Here is a 24909-nt window from a genome sequence, read left to right as displayed (position 1 = left end):
AGAACACTGAGGTGTATTATGCCCATCTAGCTTTGGGGCATTATTTTAGCTGAGGCTTGTTCAACTCCAGAAGCAAAGTTAGAGTTTCACTTACGTGCTCAGTTTAACTTTATGTTCTAGTCTGTATTTTGAGCTGTTTCTCACGTCCAGACAAGAGATGTGGAAGGTTACTTTGTGGACTACAACTCCCAGAACTCCACAGCTGGCAAGCCACAGGGACTTTTAATCCAAAGAAATGACTTCTAACACTGATATAATCCAGTTTTAATGGATGGTATTGTCATAGAAGCTACCTTTAAGAAGTGTTTAGAAATGCCAGCTTGTGTAATACATATGCATATTCTAAATAAACATTCCAATCCCAAAGTTATGAGATGCCAAAGATATCAGTAGCTATAGGGCTAATCTCTTAATTTCTCACACAAGTGTATTGCCCAAAATTTTACCACAAAGACTTTTACTATATACGAAGCAAGAAATGCCCAGTAGTCAAGCAGAACTGAAAAAAGGAAGAGACATCAGAGATAATATTGCAAATATACATTGGGTATTTAGTTTGTACTTTATAGATTATGCCAAGCCTTTGACAAGATAGACCATGAAAAGTTGTGGATTGTGCAGAAATATGTATACATTCCATTCCATTGTTCTGATGTTTTACCTGTATTCTGAACAAGATGCTACTATTAGAATTGATTATGCAAAAACAGAATGGTTTTTAGATGGCAAAAGTGTCAGACAAAGGTATATTTTCTTTCTCTATCTGTATGCAGAACATGCCATATAACAAGACTATATTCAGATACAGAAGGAGTGAAAGTTATTAGTAGATTATCAGTAATCAGTGGAAGAAACTTCAATAATTTTCAATATGCAGATGACAGAAAATAGCAGTGACTTAAAATACTGATGAAAGTAAAACAAGAAAGTATAAAAGCAAGGTTACAAATGAACATGGAGAAGGTAAAACTGATGACTACAAAAATAATTATAACTTTAATGCTGAGAATAAAGTAATTAAAATAGTTGAAAGCTGTTCTTTACTGTGGTTCTATCATCAGTCCACATGGAGAGTGCTGTCAAGAAGTCAGAAGATAGCTGAGACTTAGAAGGGTAGCTGTAAAGAATGTTTTACTAGAGACCAAAGTCAACATCATCCATGCTCCATTATTCCTAAGTACTGTATATGTAAACAAAACATGGGCAGTGGGGAAAGATTATAGGGAGAATCAGTTCATTTGAAATGTGGTGTTGGAAGAGACCTTTAGAGGGCTGCTAGAAAGACAGATAAGTGGGTTCCATCTCAAAGTGAACTCTCACTAAAAGGTAAAATGCTTAGACTAAGACTATAATGTTTTGGATATCTCAAGATCTCACTGGAAATGATGATAATGCTGGAAAAGTGGAAACAGGGAGACTGACTCAGTAAAAGAAGTCATAGTCCTGAATTAGCAAGAGCTGAGAACAAAGATCGAAACCTTTGTTGATAATTCATGGAGTCACTGTAAGCTGGAAGCAATTTGATTGCAGCAATTTGATACTGCAACAAATCTAAATGAAAGTAGGCATATATTCCAAAGAAGTCACAAGCTCTTGTACCAAATTCATGAATTTCGAAAAAGTTGAAGAATTATCTGTAGCTGGTAGCAAAAGGGACTATAGAACTTGGATGCAAGGATAGGCTTTACAGGTGCATGCCTAGGTTATATGTGAATAATTGAAATATGGTCTTGTCATTTGTATGTAACTGCATCTTAATTACTTCCTTTATTTGGCAACAGAGAATTTGTACAGCATTCCGTTTTTAACCTAAGTGCGGCCTTTCATTATAGAGTTGACCTGTGTACTGTGAGCTGCGATGGAACAGTTTCTATCATTCTTCCTATCACCAGAAGTGTACAAACATTCAGTTATAGTGTTTTGTTTTGGATCCATACTAATGGCTTCAAACAAGCAACTTTTTTTCTCTTGAAAAAAGAATTGGCGAGGAATATTTCAACAGTCTGATCATTCCGTTGTATTAACATTTCCAGGAGGAGGTTATGGTTTGTCTTCCAACCAGTTTAATGCAGTGAGAAATTGTGACTGAGACAGGAAACGCACCCCATGACATTTTCAGGCAAGGCACCCCCTCCCTTGGTCCACAAGGTGCCCTTAGTTTAGTGGCTAGAACTTGATTTGTGTTCTCAGTCCAAGTAAACCATTTATGTAGCATGTGTATATGTTTAAAACATGGTTTTATATGTCTATTTCATCTGTCATACACGTCAAATGCAGCAAGCAAGAAACTATTTCCCCAAATTCTGCAATTTCCAATTTCAGTTTCAAAATAATAAAGAGGGTTTGGGTTGAGAGAAACTGAATCCTAACAATTTCTTACTTTCAGAAGATGGAGCTAAGTAACTGGATGAATACCTAGGCAGCAGTTCACTGAGAAAATGTCAGCCTGTCATTCTGCATGTAAGATTTTGCAGGCTGTTGTGTTGTGGCATCTGGTGAAACACCAAACAAAACCTAGAGTGTTGTTGTAGTTTTCAAAGCTTTTAGCTGTATTTATATGCCCACTTCTCTATGTAGTATACATCTGCTTAACACCAATCAAACTAATTACTAGCTTCTCCCTCACTGGAGCATGCAGAATTAAGTCTTTTTTTTTTTTTTTTTGGCTTCTTCAGCAAAGTGAGGCAATATTTCTTCTTAATTCGGTCACCAAGGTTAGCCAGAGTTACTGCAATGACATCTGATTGATCTCTGTGAGCCTTTCCTTCTAAACAGAATCATCTTTCATCCACAGACCCATTCTGAAGAGAGGCCATTTCAATGTGAGGAATGCAAAGCGCTGTTCCGAACCCCCTTCTCTCTTCAGAGACACCTTCTGATACATAACAGTAAGTGCTAATATGGAAGGTCAAAAGGTGCACACAGCTTTGTGACTTGTAACCTACAAAAACAAATGCACTTTTAGCTCAGAACTGAAGGAAACTCACTGGCATTAAGTCACATGCCTAATCTATATCAAGTCAGTGTTGGAGATTTACACTGTGTGTGAACATATATACATGCATATACACACAAACACATGCACTCGCTAAAGCAGGACATTTGAATTGTTAAATCTGAAACTCTCACCTTGATTGGCAGTTCAACAATGTGGGCTGCATTATAACCTTGTTGATTAAAGAGAGTACAACATTTATTTACTAAATCAACATTTTTTTGAAATAACAACAAATGCTTTCATTTTTAGGAAGCACCTAGTGCTGTATTTTTTTAAAGTGCCTTTTTGACTAAAAAAAAAACCCTCCTTGTTTTAATATTACTATTAAGTGGTGCCTTGAGTTGCAAACTTAATTCGTTCCGGGATGATGGTTGTAACTCAAGTTGGTCGTAACTCAAAGCACCATTTCCCATAGGAATACACTTAAACATGATTAATCCATTCTGGCGATTTTTTGGTTGTATCTCAAGGCGCTGGTTTAATCTCAAAGCGTTAGTTCCCATAGGAACTAATGCAAAAGCGGTTAATCCGTCCACTAGGAGGAGACCTTTTTTTAACTTAAGAGGACCTCTAAGGTTAAAAAAGGGGCAGGAAAAAAAGAGAGGGAGGAAGTCTTTTTTCCAGTTGTATTGCAAAGCACCAGTTGCAAGTCAAAGCAAAATTTTGCAACCAGAGCTGGTCGTAACTCGAATTGGTTGCTAGTCAAGACGTTTGTAAGTTGAGGCTCCACTGTATTGTTCAGTTGTGTTTTAGCATTAGGACTTTCATTTTATGTGTACCTGTTTTTCCTCTTTTTTTTCCTCTTTTAAAATATCTGTATCAGTTTTAATCTTGTTGTGAGCTGCCCTGAATCCTTTACTGTGGGGAAAAAGGGGGAAGTAAGTCAAAATTAGCAAAATTAAAATAAAACAAAGGAGGGTGGTATTATCTAATGGGATATTTGATAGGGCAGGAACGATAACTAGCCCAGTATTAAACCTCTCATTCCCAAGTTATGAAAAGCAGTTAAAAAAAGACCGGATAATATGGATGTGAAAAATTATAGGTAAAATCTTAGACTTCCTTTCAAACTGCAAATTCCTTCTCTCCTCTCTGAAATCCACCCTTAAAAATATATTCATGGTTATCCAGTAATTGTTCTCCTTGAGTGAAACAGCCAGGTTGAGATGCCACATATATCTCTTCTGTTTTGACCCAGGAAGGGTTTTAGATTCATGGATAATCCTTTCAACCTCAAAGACAAAGATTACAGAAAAGAAGAAAATATTCTGTACAGTATTAGTGTGGGATAATAATGCTTGCAAATAGTTTCTGCAAATATTGAATGGTTTTCTTGTTCAGTAATTGACCTTGGTTTTTTTCATGGTAAGTAAATCTGGTAAAACAGCAAATAGCATCTCTGGTTCAACACAGCAGTGAAGAATGGCAGCAGTTTATTATTTATTCACTCCCAAGATTGATGGCCCCACTTTCATTGTAAGAATCTAAATAAAAAATGGTAGTGCCTCAGTAGAACACAGTTATAAAATATTATGAAGTACAGTAAAACTAGTATGTCTTCCTTTGTTTCTATTTTTTGTTTTGTTGCCTTTACAATTGTACTTAATTAGTTTTGGGAGTGATTATATTTGTAAATGGTTCCAGAATGATCTGGCTGCCCCAGGAAAGTAATAATAATAGGAAACGCTAGCTTTATCTTCTTAAATTACAGCAAGCCATATTATGATTGCACAGATTTCTCTTAACATGAGCAGCTTGCAGGGATACAGAAGCATCTTCTGTAGTCAAATAGAATAGATGCTCTAAAATGGCCCCATCTTGGACTGAAGAGCATGTATTATGTGTCTGATACATGCCAAACACAATATAATAAAAACATCTTTCCCTATCATTTCTACATGATTTGGTAAGCACATGGGTTTGGACAAATGTACTCAGATATTTAGGCAAATGCACTTCAAATTGGTCTTTTACTCTGAAGTAGGAAGTGAGGCCTGCATTCTGCCTGACAATCAAGATGCCATTCAATGTGCTGATAACTGCCATAAGTCTATGAATACCAATTAATATTATGGTGAAAGTTATCTTTATTTATCTTTATTCCTTCTTTTCTCCTAGGTGAAAGAACCTTTAAATGTGATCACTGTGATGCTACATTCAAAAGGAAGGATACACTGAATGTTCACATACAAGTGGTTCATGATGGTCACAAGAAATATAAATGTGACTTATGCGACAAAGCCTTTGTAACACCCTCTGTGCTTAAGAGCCATAAAAAAGTAAGTTTAAAACAAAAACAAACAAAAAGATGGCCACTCTGCCCCATCAGAATGAAAATACATTGGGGAAAGCAGAATCCAAAATCCACAGTTAGACAATATTTTTTTAAGAACAAGATTGTACAAGCTTCCAGGTATAATTTGTCATTTTTATGGGTGAAGACATAAATCCAATTGCTGGGGAAAAACCCATTGGATCGTAAAATGGCGGAGATCTGTGGATGGATAGTACCTCCATTGATTTAGTGGGTCAAATCTTGTTGGGTGTTTTGATTTAGATCCTGATTACTATAATTCTGTTGTTGTTATTTTTTGCTTAATTTATGCAATACCTCATTTGCATTTATAATAATGGCATTCCTTTAGCATTAGTTATGGTCATTTGTGGATTGTTCAAAGGAAGAGCATGATAGACAAAGCAGAAAAGTGGTAGTATATTGGAATATTAAAATTAAGAGTAGCTGGAAAGATGTTTTTCATTCCAGTGAATGAAAAGAATCACCCGTGTAGCAATTCATTCAGATTTATAGTGTCTGTCTGTAAATTTAAGCAGTTGGAAAACTCTTTCACTTAGAGAAAGCAGACCACCTAGTTTTTCTATCCAGCATCCACCCAGCCCCTGTTTCCCCCTGAGCTCCTACAAAGGCTGTTCCAGGATGTAGACAGACCCTCTAGAATAGATAAAACTGTTCCATATTTTATTCATTTAGATTTTTGTAACCCATCCAGAAAACATTTGTTATTGAGTAGATTAAAAAATATAGTACATAAATGTAATATATCCCCTTGCAACAGGAGTGGGAAACATGTGGCCCGTGGGTTGCATATGTTCATGAAGGCTGTTTTGCAACCTAAGTTCCTCTGCCTCAAGATGCCCTCCCCAAGTTTACAGCATCAGACAGGTTGCATGTTCACAGAAAGTACCAATTCCTTAAGGTCTACCTGTGACAGAATGAATTCATGTTGAAACAATGAACCTCAGCAGTCTGATCAGCCTCCTTTTTTTCCTTGTTGCTTGACCTGACCATGTCAAGATTTTCTGTGCGGCTTTCACACTGCAGCCCCCCCTCCCCCCGAAACATGAGAGAGGATCAGAAGCTTGACTGAAAGACTTCAGGAGAGCCTCACAGCTGGAGGAGAGACTCCTGGCTTTTCCTGTTTTACCCTCGTGCTTATTTACGAGCACATGTTACTACAGGCTTCATTCCTTCGTTGCATCTTTAATACAAGATCCCACCATACATTGATGAGCTTGTAGATTTCTCCAACTATGTGCAAATAAAAAGAAGAAGAAAGCTGGGTTGTTCTTGTACAGAATCCAAAACCAAGGCTGAGTAATATTGGACCAGTAAAATATTAAAAATAGGCAAGCTGTAGCATAACCATCAAGACCTTTTTTTAGCATGGGCGTCATCAAGCTCTTCAGTGCCCATCCTGAATAGGAATCTCCACTGAACTCAAGTGTAGCTTGTTCTTAATATTTTACAGATCATATACTGTATCTATATTTTTTTTAAAAGAGAAGTTCCTATGTCTGCTTTAAAAATATATTTCTGACTCATGCAGGACAGTATAGATCTGCATAGATAATTGTGATGGCCCTGTTTTATTTTTAAATACTGATAGCTATTGAACTGATAACCCAACAACCCTGATTTCTTTGAAAAATATTTTGTACCTTTCAGGTTCATTTCAGGTTCAATTGTATTGTTCAGTTGCTTAACAGAAAAATACACTTATGTACTTATAGAATGTCAACAGATTGGTTTAGGAAGTACTGCAATTGTGGTCATTCCAAATATGTTAGTCTATTTCTATACAGGCGTATCTCAGTTTATGAAATTAATGCATCCTCCGGGATGTTATGTCATGCGGAAATTTTGTAAACCGATATGCGGATTGCGCTAGGAATGGGAGGGGTGCTAGAAACCTCCAGGTGCAATGCATCATGGGGGAAACCATTTCATACAGAGGAGGGGGAAAAAAAGAACTTAAACTGGGACATTATTTTCTATGGATTTCAGTTTGTAAACCAAAAATTATATAAAACGAGGCTTTTGTAAAGTGAGGTACAGCTGTATGTCCTTCCGCAAGCAGGCAAAAACTTATCTCTTCAGGCAAGCCTTCCCTCAGTACCTAGCTACCTACCTGTGTATGGTTTTTAGATAAATTGTTATGCTTTGACTGAATTTTTAGCAATACTTGTGTTTTGTGTTTTCTGTTTCTCAGAGTGGCATTTAAAAAATATTTGTGTATTTGTTGTTCTTAGCTTTAATATTGCATTTTAACGATATGTAGAATGCCTCTTTATACTCATTGTTCTTAGTTTTAAATATTCTCATTTAATGAAGTTAACCATCATTGTATACTCATTTTTTTCCCAACTTTAAATATTGTCTTTCAGTGTTGTAAGCCACCTTAGGTCTTTTTCAAGGAGAAGGGTGGGGTAAAAATAAATAAATAAATAGTAAATATGAAATCTGTGAGGAGTAATATTAACCAGTGCATGATATTTCTAAACAAATGTCTCTTAATCTACAAGAATTTGCCTTTATTCCCTGGTCTCAGGAAATGAAAAGTTGTATGAGTTTGCTGCATTCTTAAATGGTATCCCACTTAGAAAGAACCTAAGGAAGTGTGTCATTAAGCATATTAAGTTAAGGTCTCACTGATGAGTGTTGAAGCTCTGACTCCATAGTAGGTTCTTAGTATCCATTCCAATTGTTAAGCAGGAATTTTTGGTTCCAATCCATGAGTCAACACAATTCTGAAAGAATAGTTTTGTATACCTAAGATCATTTTTATTTATTTATTTTTATTTATTTATTTATTTATTTATTTTATATCCTGCCTATCTAGCCAGCTAAGACCACTCTAGGTTCCAAGGCTTTTTCACTATTTTACCTCCAGTGCAGAAAAGTGAGTTTCTCAGCAGCGTGCTTGAAAGAGGACGTCATGCTTGAGTCCATCAATATTTGCATGGCTGAACACTCCCCACTGCTTCTTTACTACTGTGTCTCCCACTCTCCCTCCTACATTCTCTGTGTCTCAGTATGCATATTGCCAGGTGCTTTGGGCTGGGCAGGAACGTATGGCCTAACATCAGTTTCCCCACTGCCTCCTACTCTGCACTGAATGGATGGGAAGTTCTATGGCATGTTGATTTGGCTAGATGTGTTTGATCATATTTGGTAGGCAGGTATATGAATGCATGCCAGAGTTATATGTTTGGGTACCCTGAAGCATTTTAATATTGAACAGTGTGTGATCAGGGTGTGAGATCTGTTCCAAGGTTTAGGATTTGGGCACTGGTGGTATGGGATGGTTTCTGAACACTGGAATGAGTGGAGCCTGGGAGAGGAGTAAGCTTCCCCCTGCCCAATAAGTATTTATTGCAGGCTAGTAGTCTGTATTCTAGTGTTCCCAGTCTTTATAGCTACTGGGAGATATGAGAGGAAGGTAATAAATATGTCTGTAATGTTACTGCAGTTCTTTTGCAAATCTGTCAGAGAATTACTGCCTAGTACAGCATCAAGCTGAGTTAGCAGAAGAACACCATCCAGACTTCTTTTTTTGGGATTTTGCTTTTTTTTAAAAAAAACATTTTATTAGTTTTTAAATCTATCTACATTCAATTCGTGCTTGTTAAACATCGTATTGCATGGGTTGCTTTTAATTTGTTTTGGTTTTTTGCATCTTGATGTCTTCTTAGCTGTCTCTTCAAAATCTATACAATTTTTTAAACATTTAAACCGTTCATGTGTGTATTTTAGTATACAATATTGGCTATTATCATAATACTGCTCTCATAGTATACAATGTTCTCAAAATCCTCTAATAACATACATAATAAAAGTAATTCCGGTTCCAAATCTATGTAGTTTTGAGGTGATTTAACCCATGAACTTTTTATTTTATACCAATAATAACTGAGTAGATTCCTAACACATACCCTGTTTCCCCTAAAATAAGCCCTAATTTAAAAATAAGCCCTAGTATGATTTTTCAGGATGCTCATAATATAAGTCCTACTCCAAAAATAGGCCCTAGTTTAGTTAACTGGAACCCCACCCTCCACCATTGTGCAGCAACCAGAAGAAGATGACATTACTGCATTTGAATAAATGTGGATGGTTGTACATGACAGAAATGAAACATCCCCTGAAATTAAGCCCTAATGCGTTTTTTGGAGCAAAAATTAATATAAAACCCTGTCTTATTTTCAGGGAAACAGGGTAATAGATGTTATCTAAAGCATTTTATATAGATTTTCTTTATATAATTGTTTAGCCATTTCTATCTCCACATTTTCTGTTATGTCTATATCAATATCATATCTAATGTATATTAATTTACTATTTGTTTTGCCCCATCCTTATATCTAGCTTCCATTTACCTTAAAAACCACCGTGTTATGCCTTTACCCAAATTAGTGACCCCTTATTTTAGTTCAATTCCCTTTTTTAATATATAAGATATGCCCCTTTACAATTCCAGAAGTTAGGTATATACATTCTTTCAACTTTGAGATATAAATATACCTTAGTATCTCAACGTTGAAAGAATGTATATACCTAACTTCTAGAATATTAAAATACCTTAATATTTCCCCCCTTTTCAGCTTTCTAAGTAACTCCTTCTCTTATTTGTCTTTTCCCAATTCTTGTTTCTGTCTCTCTAAACATTCTGCCATCTCTTGTATCATCTGAAAACATTTTATACACTTGATCTATCTCCAGTAGATCTTTATGCACTTGCTCTATCTTCCAGGCTATTTTTAATTAATTCTGCTGATCACACACCCCCCCCCCCCCCCAATATCTTCCCTTAACACAGCTAAAATTCTCCTTGGCTCTAGGGTTAGAATTAAATCTCCTGAATTTTCTTCTCTGATTTCCTCCAGCCATTCCTTTGGTTGGCTTACATCATCCACCACCCACACATTTCCTTGTTCATTATTCCCTGTCTCCTGTTGAATATAGTCCTTCTTTAGTTGCTCCTTGAATGATTTTACCTGTGTTATGGGATCTCATTATTTCTAAGATTGCTTGAAGGGTAGATTTTGTTTTATCCCAAAATTTCCCTTGTTGTAGCATTAGGTCCCAAGATACTAAGTACTTGTATTTCAAGTGAAAGATGTCCAATAGCTTAGATCAGTCAGTCCAGTGCCATCAATGATTGCTTCAATAAGTCCTCTTTAGTAAATTGCTCACCTTTAGGGTTAATTTTGAATCCAGTCTCTGATGTAAGTTGACAGCCCCATTCACTCGATGTTTGTATTAAATTTTCCAAAGTTAATTGTCTATGTTTTAATTTTAAGAGGAAAATTTCTTAAGTTTAACGCCAAAGTTATTACCAAACTTCCTTCCTTGAAGTATAATTAAGTAATTAATTAATGTCCAATTTATTCTCTTTGCATCTCTTTCTCCTTCTCCAGATTCACCACTGCTCTATTTAGTGGTGGGACTAAGAGACATTTATTCTGTTAAAGGGATTATTCCCTCCAGGGGTAATCATAAAGCAGTATAGTTAAGGTTTTGTATCTCACCCATTGGTAATAATAATGTTAAATTGGCTGATTTATCATTTCTTAATTTGCCGGCTGCGAACGACTTGCAAGCAAGCTAATTCAGCTGCTTGTTTCCGCCACTGGTTGATTGGGGAGTTTCCTGGATCAAACATAGGTAACCACCGTCCCTCCCGTGATCAACAGGCTTCTCCCCCATTTCAGCACCTCTTTGGGGTGCCCATTTCGGCCCCTGGGGGGGGTCCTAAACAGGTCGGAATGCAGCCCAGGGGAACGGAGCTCCGTCCTCCTGCTGCTGTCTTGTCGCAGCTTCAAGCTGGAAGTCCTGGAATTTTGCTCTTGAAGTGAAGGAGCCCATGAGTCTACACCTGTTACTGGATTGATTCATCATCATTGACCAAGTTGCTTTGGGTTTAAAGGAGTGGGAGGCTAACAACATTTGGAAGGGTATACGTTCCCTATCCTACTTGTGCAGCTGTACTTACTTCTTTAAATATACTCTAGCTTTGCTAACTTCCTTAACTTGCAAGAAATATCTGTCAAGGCTTATACCAATTTTATTACATTGGTGTAAAAATGCAGTAAGATTTTAGCCTACATTTCTTACAGAATATCATATTAGAAAGAGCTAAAAACTGATGCAGTGTCTGGTTATAGAATTTTGGTTTCAGCAGCATCAGTTTAAAATTGCTGCATATTGTCAATTGTTTCTCGGAATCGAGGCCCCAGAAGGCCCATGAAAATGTGAAAAGCTATACTTACTAAGATTCTACTTTCCCTGCCTTTGTTTAGCTGTTGGCAGCTACTGATTTTAAAAAGGTCAGACTGTGCAAAGTAGATAGCTCTGTGTTCAAAATACCTCTCTTTCTTTCACATTCTAAAGCCAGTGCAAGTTGTATGCTCTCTTCTGACAAAGGCTATATTCTTGAGATTGAAGTATTGACTGGTTCGTATTTGTTTTAACTTTTATTTCATTATAGTTGTGTGCTCTTGCATTTGAAAACAGAAACTAAATCAACAGTGTCTCTTTCTCATTATGAACTTTGACTTTTGGCCAACTGAAGAAATATTGACATTATTTTAGTGGTGCAGGAATCAGTGGTAGAAATTATGGGAAATGGGAAATTTCATTAGTTCCTTTCCTCTTGTCATCTTACTTGGCTGTTAGCAAAACTTCCGTTTTGAGTAAACTGCTAACAGTTAACATGTCTGTAATGAAAATTAGTTAGCCATATTGAAAAGAAAAAACAGTGACTTCAGTCACATTATTGCTGGTTTATTTTGATGGATAGGTGGGGATTTGGGGGATCCCCCTCAAGTTGAAGTGAAAACCACTGCTCTTGGAGGCACTTTGGTTAAAGGGGGGAGGAATATCCCTTTCTCATTTTTTTAAAAAAATACGATTAATCTTGGGGATTCTGGGGACTGAAAGAATGCCATGGGCTGCACTGTGTCCACTGTTCTACTTAGTAATACTGACTGCTAATATAACATATAAGGTATGGTTGCATTTTATGAATCTGAAGGGTCATATTTAAAAAATCAGACTAGTGTTAATTATTCTGAAAAATCACAATAAGGAAACAGTGCAAATACGGGACTAACATAGACCTGTCTCATCCACCCCAAGAATTTTTAACAGCCAATAAAGATTAATCAATTTTTATGAGTCAAACCATTGATGAATAAAAATCTAATTTGGCTGGTAGTTATGTTAGATAACCTGGTTTATTTTGCAGTGAGTCGCAAAATTAGTTTAGGAATTTTATACTGTAGTGCCGTCTTAAATTGTACTCATTACTAAGCTCCTAAAAGTTTATTTTACACTATGTTGTGCATGAAATGGTGAAAAAAAGATGTACAGAAATATGGGCATTGTCATTTTATTTTGCATCCAAATAATTCCTTGTATCCCATTTTTCCTTGTAGACTCATACAGGTGAAAAAGAGAAAATTTGTCCGTATTGTGGACAGAAGTTTGCAAGCAACGGAACACTGAGAGTACATATTCGAAGTCATACAGGTACAGTTGCCATATCTTCCATGCAAAAGTGATGATTTGTTCACTTTTGTGTGTGAATTGTTTTCACTATTCATATTTTTTAAACCTTTAAAAATGCACTACAGTGGTGCCTCACTTAACGAGCGATTAGTTTAACGACGAATCCGCATAGCGACGTGTTTTTTGCAATCACAAAAGCGATCGCATTGCGATGTTTTAAATGGTAAAACATTGTGTTGCGACAATCGGTAAGCTGTTTCGCTTACCGATTTTTGCATAGCGATGTTTTTTCTAACAGCTGATCGGCGGTTCCAAAATGGCCACCAGGTAAAAAAAATGGCCGCCCGCTGTGTTTTCGCGCCCTTTCCTCGCTTACCGGGCAGCGAAAATGGCGGCCATATGGAGGATTTCCGCAGAACGGTGAGTTTTTTGCCCATAGGAAAGGATTAAACGTGTTTTAATGAATTCCTATGGGCTTTTTTGTTCCGCATAGCCACGAATCCGGATAGCGACGATTTTTTCGGAACAGATTATCGTCGCTATGCGGGGCACCACTGTATTTCTTTTTATTTTAAACTCTAAGATGAACTGTTTAATAATAAAAACATGTCTCAGTATCCTGCTGCCTAAATGTAGAGTGGAAGGGAAATTGCATCAGCATCCTCCCTTTCTGGCATGTTTTTTGTTATACAACTATGGGCAATAGTAATGTCTACATTCTTCATTTTATGTCATGGTAAATGTATATATCCCACTCTGTAATTCCAAGTATTGTTATGATAATGTTTGGACGAAGCTCTCCCAAACTGAAGACCCAGTTCCTCGAAGCGCATGTAATTATAATGGGTGAATATAATTGTACTGGGAGTCATCTCTCCAAACCACACATCTTAGATTGACAGAATTCCTACAAATGAAAGATAAGCATTTTGAAGATCCTGCTAAAAATATTCAAGGGACGTTGTTTACTCAAATGATTTTGCAAGTTGGTGTCTACATTTTCAATGACTCGCAGAAGGAAGACCTAATGGAGGAATTCATTTTCACCAAGCATAGGGATGATAGTGTGGTTGATTACAATACAATCACCTCATCCATAGCTAAGCTAATTACCTCTTTCAAGCTGCAGAAAAGAGTGGGAATATTCAGAAAAGAGTGGGAATGTTCAGCCCAAACTCACAATAATCTATATGTCATTGTAACTGGGCACAAGTGAAATTTAAAAATTTAGAATGTCTATGGCAATCTAACAATATGTATGTTTTGAGAGTTAGTCTGGTCTCCTCAAAGGATGCTTGGTTGATAAACTCAATTGAAAGCAGTCTGGTTCTCAAGAGTAGTCAGACCCACATAGTTTACTTTAAGGAAACACCGGGCAGCTGTAGAATCAAAGAAACACCCAATAGTTGCTTCATACATGATTTTTCCCCCTTCACAGAGGAGTGTGGTTCTGTTTTGTGTAAAGTAAAAACTATGAGCAGAATCCTGTTGGGAATCATGGATGTAATGGGTAATGCACGATCTCAACCTTGTGGTTGCACCAGCTGGAGGGGGTTACTGCTTGCATAAATGGTGGGAAAAGGGTATGTGTGCATAAAACAGACTGCTAGCGTGCATAGCAAAAACAAACAGGATTTGCGGCTATAGCATGGTAATAGGGGGTGGTATACCATGGTTACATTGGTTGTAATTTGATATAAGCAGTGGCTGCGGGATTCGTTTACTTTTAGCAAAAGAAATGGTCATTATTTTATGCACTTCCAACAATATAGGGTAAGCTATTTTTTTCCTACCCCAATAAAACAATCTTTCATGAAAAATGCAATGTATAAAGGTAGTGGGTATTTGTGGGAAAGATAAATATGATGCTTTCTGTAGACTGGAGGATGAAAGACTGTTGAGGGGTTACCCCTAATGTAAAAATTCTGCACATCGTGCTTGACTTCATGTAGTTTCTTGCTTGGTTTGTTCAGATACAGTTTCCAGCTCCAGTTCCCTCATAGATTTGGTTGCACAATCCTGCAGTGCTGTCATGTTCTCACAATACTGACTGAGCATGTTCCTGTCACCTGCCGTGAAGTAACTGTACTTCTCTACAGATCTACTCATGTATCTAGCAGACAACCACTTCCAGAACAGAGTACATGCCCTGAAGCATTGTGTTCACCACCGATTACATATCTGAGTAAATGGCAAGTTGCTGAGTGTTTTAGTGATGTTTAGTTTCTGACTTAAAAGGGTGAGGATTGGCGTTTGACATGCAAACCGCTTGTTAACAAATAGGCTTCCAATGACATTCTGTTCAATTTTGCATAAACAAATTTGGCTTGCAGGAAGATGACAGAACATGTGCACTTAATTACTTGGCTTCCTAATGTATTTGATAAGTCTTAATCACTTTCATCTCCCTCGGCCACCTGTTAAGATTAAAACTGTTTACTTGTTTGGGCCTGTTTGTAATCCCTACTGTAAGCAGGACAGAATACTGATTATTCCAATGAAAGTTTAGACTGTGTAGCAAAGACAGTCTCCTTTTTGAGAAACGGATAAAATGGTTTCAAACTAGACGTGTAGAGCTCAGAAGAAAGATACAGAAGCCTTGTTTGTGGCTGGGAGAAATGTTTTTTTGAGGAACTGAGGGAAGTTGATACCTGCATGGAAACATACTATAAATTAATGTTTTATAGGCATAGTAGTACTTATAGGATTGTTGTGAAAACTGTCATGAAAATATTATGCACATGTGAAGCATTTTGAACACTGCAAACTATATTACAGGAACTAAGTATTGGCATAAATCCCACATAACACTAGCAGAATTACTCGGAATTAGAGCATTGTACAAGTGACTGGATGACTCCTCAACTCAAAAAACCTGTACTAAATCTGAAAGTACACATCCACTAGTGCAACTGGTGTTGTGCTAGTGCAATGACATAAGTGGATACAGATTCTTATTACTATTCACACAATTCTCACCCACTAATGGTCAACCAGATGAGGGTCTGGAGCAGCTAGGACAGATATTAGATTTGAAGGGGACAGGCAAAACTTCCTGGCATGCCCACAGAGAAATATGATCATTTACCACTGTGTTCTGGTCTTATAAGACTTCGTTGTTGTCGTCGTTTAGTCGTTCAGTTGTGTCTGACTCTCCGTGACCCCATGGACCAGAGCACGCCAGGCCCTCCTATCCTCCACCGCCTCCCGGAGTTGAGTCAAATTCATGTTGGTTGCTTCGATGACACTGTCCAACCATCTCATCCTCTGTCGTCCCCTTCTCCTCTTGCCTTTACACTTTTCCAACATCAAGGTCTTTTCCAAGGAGTCTTCTCTTCTCATGAGATGGCCAAAGTACTGGAGCCTCAGCTTCAGGATCTGTCCTTCCAGTGAGCACTCAGGGTTGATTTCCTTCAAAATGGATAGGTTTGTTCTCTTTGCAGTCTAGGGGACTCTCAAGAGTCTCCTCCAGCACCACAGTTCAAAAGCATCAATTCTTCAGCGGTCAGCCTTCTTTATGGTCCAGCTTTCACTGCCATACATCGCTAATGGAAAAATCATAGCTTTGACCATGCGGACCTTTGTTGGCAAGGTGATGTCTCTGCTTTTTAAGATGCTGCCAAGGTTTGTCATCTATCTTCTTCTCTATCTTCCCATGTTGTTTTAGTTTTTCCGAGATTATCCTGGCAGCAAAACTCTTTATGAAGCAGGAAGACTCAAAAGCTGTCATCAGCATCTGTCACTTGATGCACACTTGGATCGAATTTAACAAGAGAACAATGTTGTTGATTTTTCCTACCTTCCTCCCCTGCCGCATCTATTAAACTTCATTTGTTAACAATTTTGGTTCCCTGGGAAATATTTTCCTGCTTGACAGTAGCACTAATGTGTTATGTTATAAATTCTATTTCAACTACATTTTCTGACTTCACCGTATAAAGTATATATATGTATATATATATAATCTCTAATTTACATGAGTTGTTTTCAAAATATTTTGTTACTGTAATTGTAGCTTGTTATGTAACATTAAGTCAACTCTGACTTACAGCAACCCTAAGAGGGTTTTCAAGGTATGTGAGAGACTTAAAGAGTGGTTCTGCAAGTGCCACACTACATTGAGTTTCCATGACCAAGCAAGGATTTGAATCCAGGAGTCCTAATCCATCACTCTACCCATTTTGGCTCACTGGCTCTGTATTATAATTACTATAACTACTATTGTTTGATTTTAACAGCTCTTATTTAAGGTAGCTAGAGAGGACGTGGAAGTAATACAGCTACTTTTGAGGAATTTACAACCCACATAAGATGGACAGGGATAATGTAAATCAGAGACTGCTACATTAGTGATAGAGATGCTTAGACAAGACTAGACATTCAGGTTCAGTCAGGTTTGACTGATTCAGGGAAAGCTTCTTTGTCCATGGATGGACCTAAAGCTACTAGAAACTTTTCATGTGGTATAGTCTTTCTCATACTGTGCCTGACATTGTAGCTATTCAGAATCCAGGTAGATAATTGCTTATTTGAATGCTTTTCAATCTGTTGCAAATGTAGTTTCATCATGTAGGGATCCAACACTGGAATGACAGAGATAATTCTTCTGAGTCAGCTGAGTCAATATTGCATGTTTTTCCATGGTTGCATCCTGTTGGTTGATGGGTCAGAGGAAGCTGAGGTTAATTCAGCAAAGGAATCCTCATTCTGTGTCATAAATTCTTCTGCTGATTCATAAAGTACTTTTCAAAAACCCTCTTGTGAAGTGCAGTTTGGAATGCTGAAGCCCTGGATGAGAAGGTTAATTATTTGCCTAGTGTTTCATCCAATATTTAGTGTTAATATACAACAGCTGTGGTTTGTTTTTGGATCTGCCTTGTTTTGCTCATGGCCAGCAAAATCTAAGAGTAAATCACTGTCTTGTGAGGGTGAGTTGCAGAAGGGCTCAGGAACTTAGGAATGGGCCAAACCTTTATGGAAAAGGTAGGCTTTGGCGAAGAATTTTAGTGATATAACAGGCCATTCAAAGCCTGTGAGGCACCAGGGAAGAAGGAATAGAGCTTTCTGAGGAATCAAGGGACGTGTAGACAGTGAAATGGTGGATGCATTGAAATAATAAAGATCACTGATAGTGTACAGTGGACCCTTGACTTGCAGACGGCTTGACTTACAGACTTTTTGAGTTACAGACTTCTCTGGCCGCAAAATTTAGGTTTGACTTGCAGCCTGAGAATTGACTTACAGACCAGAAAAAAACCAAAATGGAACAAAAACAGCCTGTTACGGGATTAATCGGTTTTCAATGCACTGTAGGTCAATGGAGACTTGACCTACAGACTTTTTGACTTGAGAACCGCCTTCCAATACAGATTAAGTTCTCAAGTCAAGACCCCACTATATAGGGTTAACATGTCAGCAGCACCCAATTCTTTGGAATTTCAGGCCAGAACCTGAGACTGGGGGTGAGCCCTTCTGATGTCACAGAGGCAGGGTTGACAAAGGTTGGGAGGGGAGCTAGACTTGTTTATGGTCACATGATTGTGGAAACGGGCTTGAATAAAATCTGGCTAAATAGGCCCAGAATTTGGATAAAACCAAAATAACTAGGCTTGTGGAAGACTCACCAGCAGACTACAGGGACATTTTCTTCTTCATTTTTCTTTCTAGACCTATCTTTGACACTTCCAAGGCTTTTGGAACAAGGAGGTTCATGAGTCACATCACTGTCTGTCACTCCATTCTTTCATGTCACCTGCTTTGCTTCAGATGACATGAAGGAGAGAAGCATGTGTGTCCACCATCTTTGTCTTTTGCTCCTGGCTCTTTGGTGTGCCAACTCTATGCAAGTTCAACATGCATGCAAACACCTTCCTGCTGAGCTAGTAATCCCCGGCACCAGCTAGGTGGTGGAGGTATGCGTCCCAGGCTTTAAAGCCACCTCACATATAAAGATCTCCTCCTCCTCTAGCCTCACTAGCCATTGGGTTTGCTTCTCTGTCTGGAGACCTGAAGGAGCAAAACATTTCCATGAGGCTTCAACTTGTGCCTTTTGCAGCATTAGGCAGATAGGCATTGTGATATACAGGTGTACCTCAGTTTATGAACCCCCTCAGTTAATGTAATTTTTGGTTTGCGAACCGAAATCCATTGAAAACAATTCCTCAGTTTACTTTTTTTTTTTTTGCGAAGAAAGTTTCCTATGGCAATCCACGTTTTGGTTTATGAAGTTTCCACATTACGTAACGTTCCGGAGAATGCATTAATTTCGTAAACCAAGGTACTACTGTAAGGGCATGCATGACAGTGGAGGGTCAGGGAAAATCCTTTGTCTTGGATTATGGAAGTGGAGGTGAAGCCAGTTTAATGAGATTTAACTCATTAAAGTTTAAAAATTCATATGTTTCTGAATCTTTATGCTTAAAATGAATTTCATTAAGGGAAGCTACATTTAGGATTCTATTATTTCTAATGCACACTTCTCTACAGGATACATATGTTATATGAAGATTGCTTCCCGAAGACCCTCGGATCTTAGATTTGTTGCCCCAGTTTAGGGGAACATCCTGAAGGTGAATTGAGGAGGTCAACCCAGAAAGAACTGAGGACTCTTGACTCACCACACCGATAAATGATTGAGTCAACAGTAGCAGATTCACTATCTCAGATTGGTATATATCACAGTTTCATAGAGAAGCAAAGTGAACCTTGGATGATCTGGGATAATTTGCAAAGGAGTGTGGCTGAAATCCTTGTTTTTGTGGCTAGCAATGCTGAGAAGGCATTCTTTCAATCTTAGTTGAGTAACAGGCCTATCAAATATTCTGCAATACTGAAATTCAAGTTGATTTTTGTTGCGCTGTTTAGCATGTAATTTTAGTTAGCCCTGAGGAATGCATTTTATCTACTCTACCACTGTCATTTTGGTTCCTTCCTCATGAACCAAGACAGTTCTTTGTGTCTTGAATCTATCTATCTATCTATCGATCGATCGATCGATCGATCGATCGATCGATCGATCGATCTATCTATCTATCTATCTATCTATCTATCTATCTATCTATCTATCTATCTATCTATCTATCTATCTATCTATCTATCTATCTATCTATCTATCTATCTATCTATCTATCTATCTATCTACCTACCTACCTACCTACCTACCTACCTACCTACCTACCTACCTACCTACCTACCTACCTACCTACCTATTTGCGATCGCTATAGCAATTCACAAAACAGTTTTTCCTATGGGGGATTTTACTGGACGATGATTTGGTCCGTGCTTCACAGACTGTTTTTTCGGAAGATGACAATTTTTACAGCTGATTGGCAGCTTCACAAAATGGCTTCCCTATGGGTGATCTTCGCAAAATGGGTGTTTTCACAGCAAAATGGGTGTTTTCTATACTTTTTGTTTTTCCTGGCACTATTGATTTTTTTCCCTGGATTTTATCTGTTCAGTGATTCATCTTTATTTAATTACTTTAGTACATCTTCCTTGATCACCCTTTGTTGGATACCACTCCCGGTCTAAGAAATTCTTAGCATCCTGCAATAAATCTACAGTTCAGGTGCCTCTGTTTCCTTGCAAATGGCTATGCTGGAGTCCACATTTCCACGCCATACAGTAGACTCAGGAGTTTTGCTCAATGAGGAGAAAAACTGTGACATACTCTGTTCTCTCCTGCAGCAATGAAATAAATGAAGATTTACATTCTATTGATTTTAGATCCCTGAGAGGCAGAACAATGTCCCAGGGAGAAAAATTGTGACATGTGTGCACTGACATGTGTGACCATACATACTAATCGGGTAGTCAGAAATGTAAGAAGCTTAAAATAAAGGAGAGGAGTTCGAGAAGTCCAAGAACTAATCAATCTTCCACAGACAAAGGATTTCATATCAATTTTTCAAAATAGTCACAGCGCAGTAGTGTGTTAAGAGGCATGGATTTCACATTTTCCGCATGCAATTTCAGATGTTATTATGATAAGAATATTGTTTTGAAAAAGGAGCAGATATCATTCTGAGGTAATGTTTAGGATTATTTTTATTTCTCTTTCTTAATTTATGAAACTCAACAGAATCTACTAGCCATATTTTCAGGAAAAGCAGTAACACAATTAAAAGAGAATGATGTATAAGGTCAGTAGAATCAATTCCTGTCAGAGAGTTCTAAAACAGTGTAGCAACAGAGAGACAGAAACCAGAAGCTGTCCCCATAGATAAGTCTATTTGTCTTAAAATAAAGGTAGTTATTAGTGACACCAAGGAATGTAATCTAAGCTCTGTGAAATAATTGATTAGATTCTGCACTTGAGTCCTGTATAAACAAAGTTTACCACTAAAGGTGAAGGAACTGAAAGAAGTTCCCTTTGGGTGTGAATGACTCATAATCAGGAGGTTGATTTACATATCAACTTGCAGCAAGTTGAACAAGTGCTGCCTAGAATTAAGGTGATAGCTACAGCACTTTTCCGCAAACCAGGGGACAAAACTCTACTATCACAGATGGCAAGTGTATGTTGAGCTTTACCTGTTTTGAGGAGCCTGCTGCACAGTGGTAAAGAACATACATGCCTTTCTATTGTAATGTAAACTGATGCTAAATCCGGTCATGGCTGAATTTGTTTTTAAATTATTTTGATTTTAAAAGAACAAGTGTGTCTTGAGGAGATAAGGTATAGATGCATGTTGACATATTTCCCTGGTTAAGATGCTGTTATAGCTCCTCCAATCAGTAACATAGGAATTCCTGCTTGGATATGCAGAATTGGATGCAAGCAGGGAATTCCTGATACAAAAAAATGCAATTTAATCTTGGACAAGGAGGTACTGGATATCCTCGTGCACATGGACTTTAAAAGTAGAATTGCTTGTTCTGTCTCCAGTGCACCAGTGGTTCAACAGGATCCTGATTCTTCTTTTTTAATCTCTCCTTTGTGCATTGCTACATTTCCCTGATTTTGCCTTGACATCATTTTATAACAAGTCAAATTGGGGTCCTCTTTTTTTCTTCTAAAAGTACCTGTTGTCTATAAAAATATTTCTGTGTTAATAAGCCACGAAGTTAAAGAGCGGTGCATTCCTAAGCTTTTTGGATTGTACATCATTGTCTATTTTATCTCCCCAAGACAGTTAAATCTTCAAAAGTACCTGTAAAGTCTCAGGCAGCTGTCAGCCTTCTGTCGGTTTGCTAGTGGTGGGTGAGAGAGAGAGAGGTTTTTTTTCTCTCTGAAGGATGGTTGTCTTGATTGCTAGTGACTTCTTTAGATCAAATGAATTACAACACTTAATAGGTTGGTGATTGTGAGGAGCTGTAAAAAGAACCAGCAGTGAGTTCATAGAGTTCAGACATTTTACTGTTTTTGGAGGATAGCAACAGAAGCACCAGTTCTGTCCCATTAAAAACAGAGAAGCCACAATCCAACACAGAAGTAAACACATTTAAGTTCATTGAAGTTAATAGGCTTAAGTACATATAACAATGCTCTCATCGTAATTAAGTATTTGGATAGCATTTGGGTCTTTGGTTAAGTGGGGACTCTTTATGTGACCTATTTTAAAAGAAATGTATTTAGGTTTAGAGTGCCAAATGGCTTAACTTAGCCCTATTAAATGTGGGAGTCCTAAAATTATCCACTGCTCTAAAGACATGCTAAGTATGTGGTCCTTTTTCTGATTTAGTAAACAAATGATGCATTGATTTTAATGGAAGCAGGATTGCATGACACTTTAACTTGCAGTGCTTGTTTGTTGTAATTTAAAATTTGAATATTACACTACCTTTTGATGTTTCTTTTAAAGACATGTAAATGCCAGTAATGCCGCAAATCCATGAAAACTCTAATACCCACACTCCTGAAGCCAGATTCGTTATGCAGCAATATCTTTCCTGCTCAGTAATAAGCTGGAATTGATTCAAATGATTTTGCAAAAAGTATTACCCTTCCTTTCAATTCCAACATACTCATAATGGTTTGCATTGCCAACATTGTTTGGATCACTGGGTCAAACCCACAGATGTGAAAAAGTCTCAGTCTCTACTTCAGTGTGGGGTTGTTTTGTTTTTTGTTTTTTTTTTAGAATTCTACCTGTATTCTTGTCCCACCTTTCACTTCTATTAGGTTGTAAGATTTCTTTCTCTTATTCCCACTTGGAAATTTATATGCATTTTTATTAATGTGCAAGTTTCTTTATCCATTTTTCCTGATGCATGCATTTTTAAAATGAATTTGTCTCCTCCCTCATTTTATAGTGTGTACATTGTTTTGTGCACACTCAGTCTTTTTTCCCCCTGCCTTACAATCCTCAAAAATGTGCAGACATTTGAGACGAGGTTCATTTTGTCAAATAATAAGTCTCGGGAGGTGCAAAATGGCTAGCTGCATTCAGGCAGCTGAATTTAATCAAATGTTTTTCCTTCCCTAGTCATATCATATTATACATTTTCAGAAAGAACTAGCAAATGGGTTGTAAACATATAATATTTAGATTGCTACTGGTTTCTTTTTTTACTTTCCAGTGAGAATTATGCTGTTCTTTTGCTGAAAGAAGATAAACTTGTGTCTCCCAACCCTTTTCCTTTAAAAACAGAATTTAAATATTTGCTGTGCGATCAGGCAAACGAATCATGTGAATGTTTGCCACCAAAGCTTAATTGGTTCAGTTGACTTTCTTCAGTTGGTTAAATGTGTAAACAGATACATTTTCTATCCTCCAAAGGGAGAACGTTTTAAGTATCTTCTAAACTTCACATGCTTTCTCTTTTACTTTAACCTTTTTGCCCATTCATACTTGTTATTGCCTCCTGTCGTCACCTCACACTATCTCAGCTTAGAAAAGTTCTCTTACAGCTTCCTTTCTGGCCTGCTCTATTGATCACCTGGCAGGGGGTGTTGAATGTAGGATCCAGATGGCCCTCTTTCCCTCACCTTCCATGACCTCCTGCCCAGGAGAATTATCTTGATTTTGCAGATCCGTTGTAGTTGTGATTTGGTAGCTGTGTTCTGGTAGCGTTACATTGCTGAAGTTTCTCTTCTCCCCTTAATCTGATTGAGGATGTAGTCTGATTAAGAAATATCATAATGAAATGTTAATGTTTTTATTTTAGTCTTCGGTGACAATATATGTTGAAGTAATAAAACAAAGATCATCTGGCCAAGCTTAGTCCCATATAGAAAATCTGTACAAAAAGCACATGGAAACTAATTTATCGCATAACTACATGACAGACTTATAGTTTGAATGTCAGTTCAGGGCTACACCATTACATCCTGTTAGTGATTTACATGTGTAAGTTCAGGTGTATAACTCACTGCAGTACACTACTGGTAACTAATGAGGCACTGGTTACATTAATAAGTGTATACTTGCTACAGAGTTGTTAGTTAGCAAGTAGTGAGTTACTCAGTCAGTGATGAGTTACACAATTTAACTCATGTACAGGTAAACCACCAGTAGGGTTCTTCTGGCTGATGACTGCACAAGTGCTTAAGGGTTTTATTAACCAGTGTGTGATATCTCCTCTGCAAAAAGCTAGTGTATACACTGCATATATTGTATACAGAAAAGTGATAGCTGGCTAGGTACCATTCATGGGCCTTATTATGCTCAGGTTTATTTATTAAGACTGGTACTTATAAGGCATTGTTATTAATGTGGGGGGAAACACCCCAAGGATTGATCTGTACGGACTTACATTTTGATTTTTTTAAACTTTATCTGATATCCTTCATATGTTATATACTTGGTCTTCAGTAACTTCCTTTTTCATATCATGGTGTGATTCTGAAAACTTGATTGCCTCAAAACAGACCTATCAGTAAATGTCTGGTAAAGGTAAAAGTCTGAAATCTTGAACAGATGAAAGAAAAGTCTAGTTGCTCTTTCTTCTCATGTAATTGCATTTGTTCAATCGGTGGTTCCCAAACTTGAATTCCCAGATGTCAGAGTCCAACAGTATCTGGGAATTCAAGTCTGGGATTTACAAACCTGCACAGATTCTTTCCACTTAGCCATTGACCTGTTTCTATGTTGCTTACTGTTGATGGTACATTTATAGGGAATAGTAATTCTGGAGGAAGAAAGATTTAGGTTCAGG

At 37.6% G+C, this 24909-nt stretch overlaps 1 protein-coding gene across 4 annotated transcripts in view; it reads left to right on the top strand.

Moving 5' to 3' along the window:
* PRDM5 (PR/SET domain 5) overlaps positions 1-24909 on the top strand; it is a 106234-nt gene that overhangs the window by 52420 nt on the left and 28905 nt on the right. For all 4 annotated transcript variants that reach the window (XR_012087759.2, XM_020781540.3, XM_020781539.3 and 1 more), the window contains exons 11-13: positions 2795-2888; positions 5117-5277; positions 12734-12827. Coding sequence is in view for 3 of the 4 variants with exons in the window: in XM_020781540.3 (XP_020637199.2) it covers positions 2795-2888; positions 5117-5277; positions 12734-12827 (349 nt within the window). In the remaining variant the exon portion in view is untranslated. The remainder of the gene's footprint in view (positions 1-2794; positions 2889-5116; positions 5278-12733; positions 12828-24909) is intronic.

The sequence above is a fragment of the Pogona vitticeps genome, chromosome 5 (assembly GCF_051106095.1).
Source record: "Pogona vitticeps strain Pit_001003342236 chromosome 5, PviZW2.1, whole genome shotgun sequence".
NCBI lineage: Eukaryota > Metazoa > Chordata > Lepidosauria > Squamata > Agamidae > Pogona > Pogona vitticeps.
This window is presented reverse-complemented; position numbering and strand designations above follow the sequence as displayed.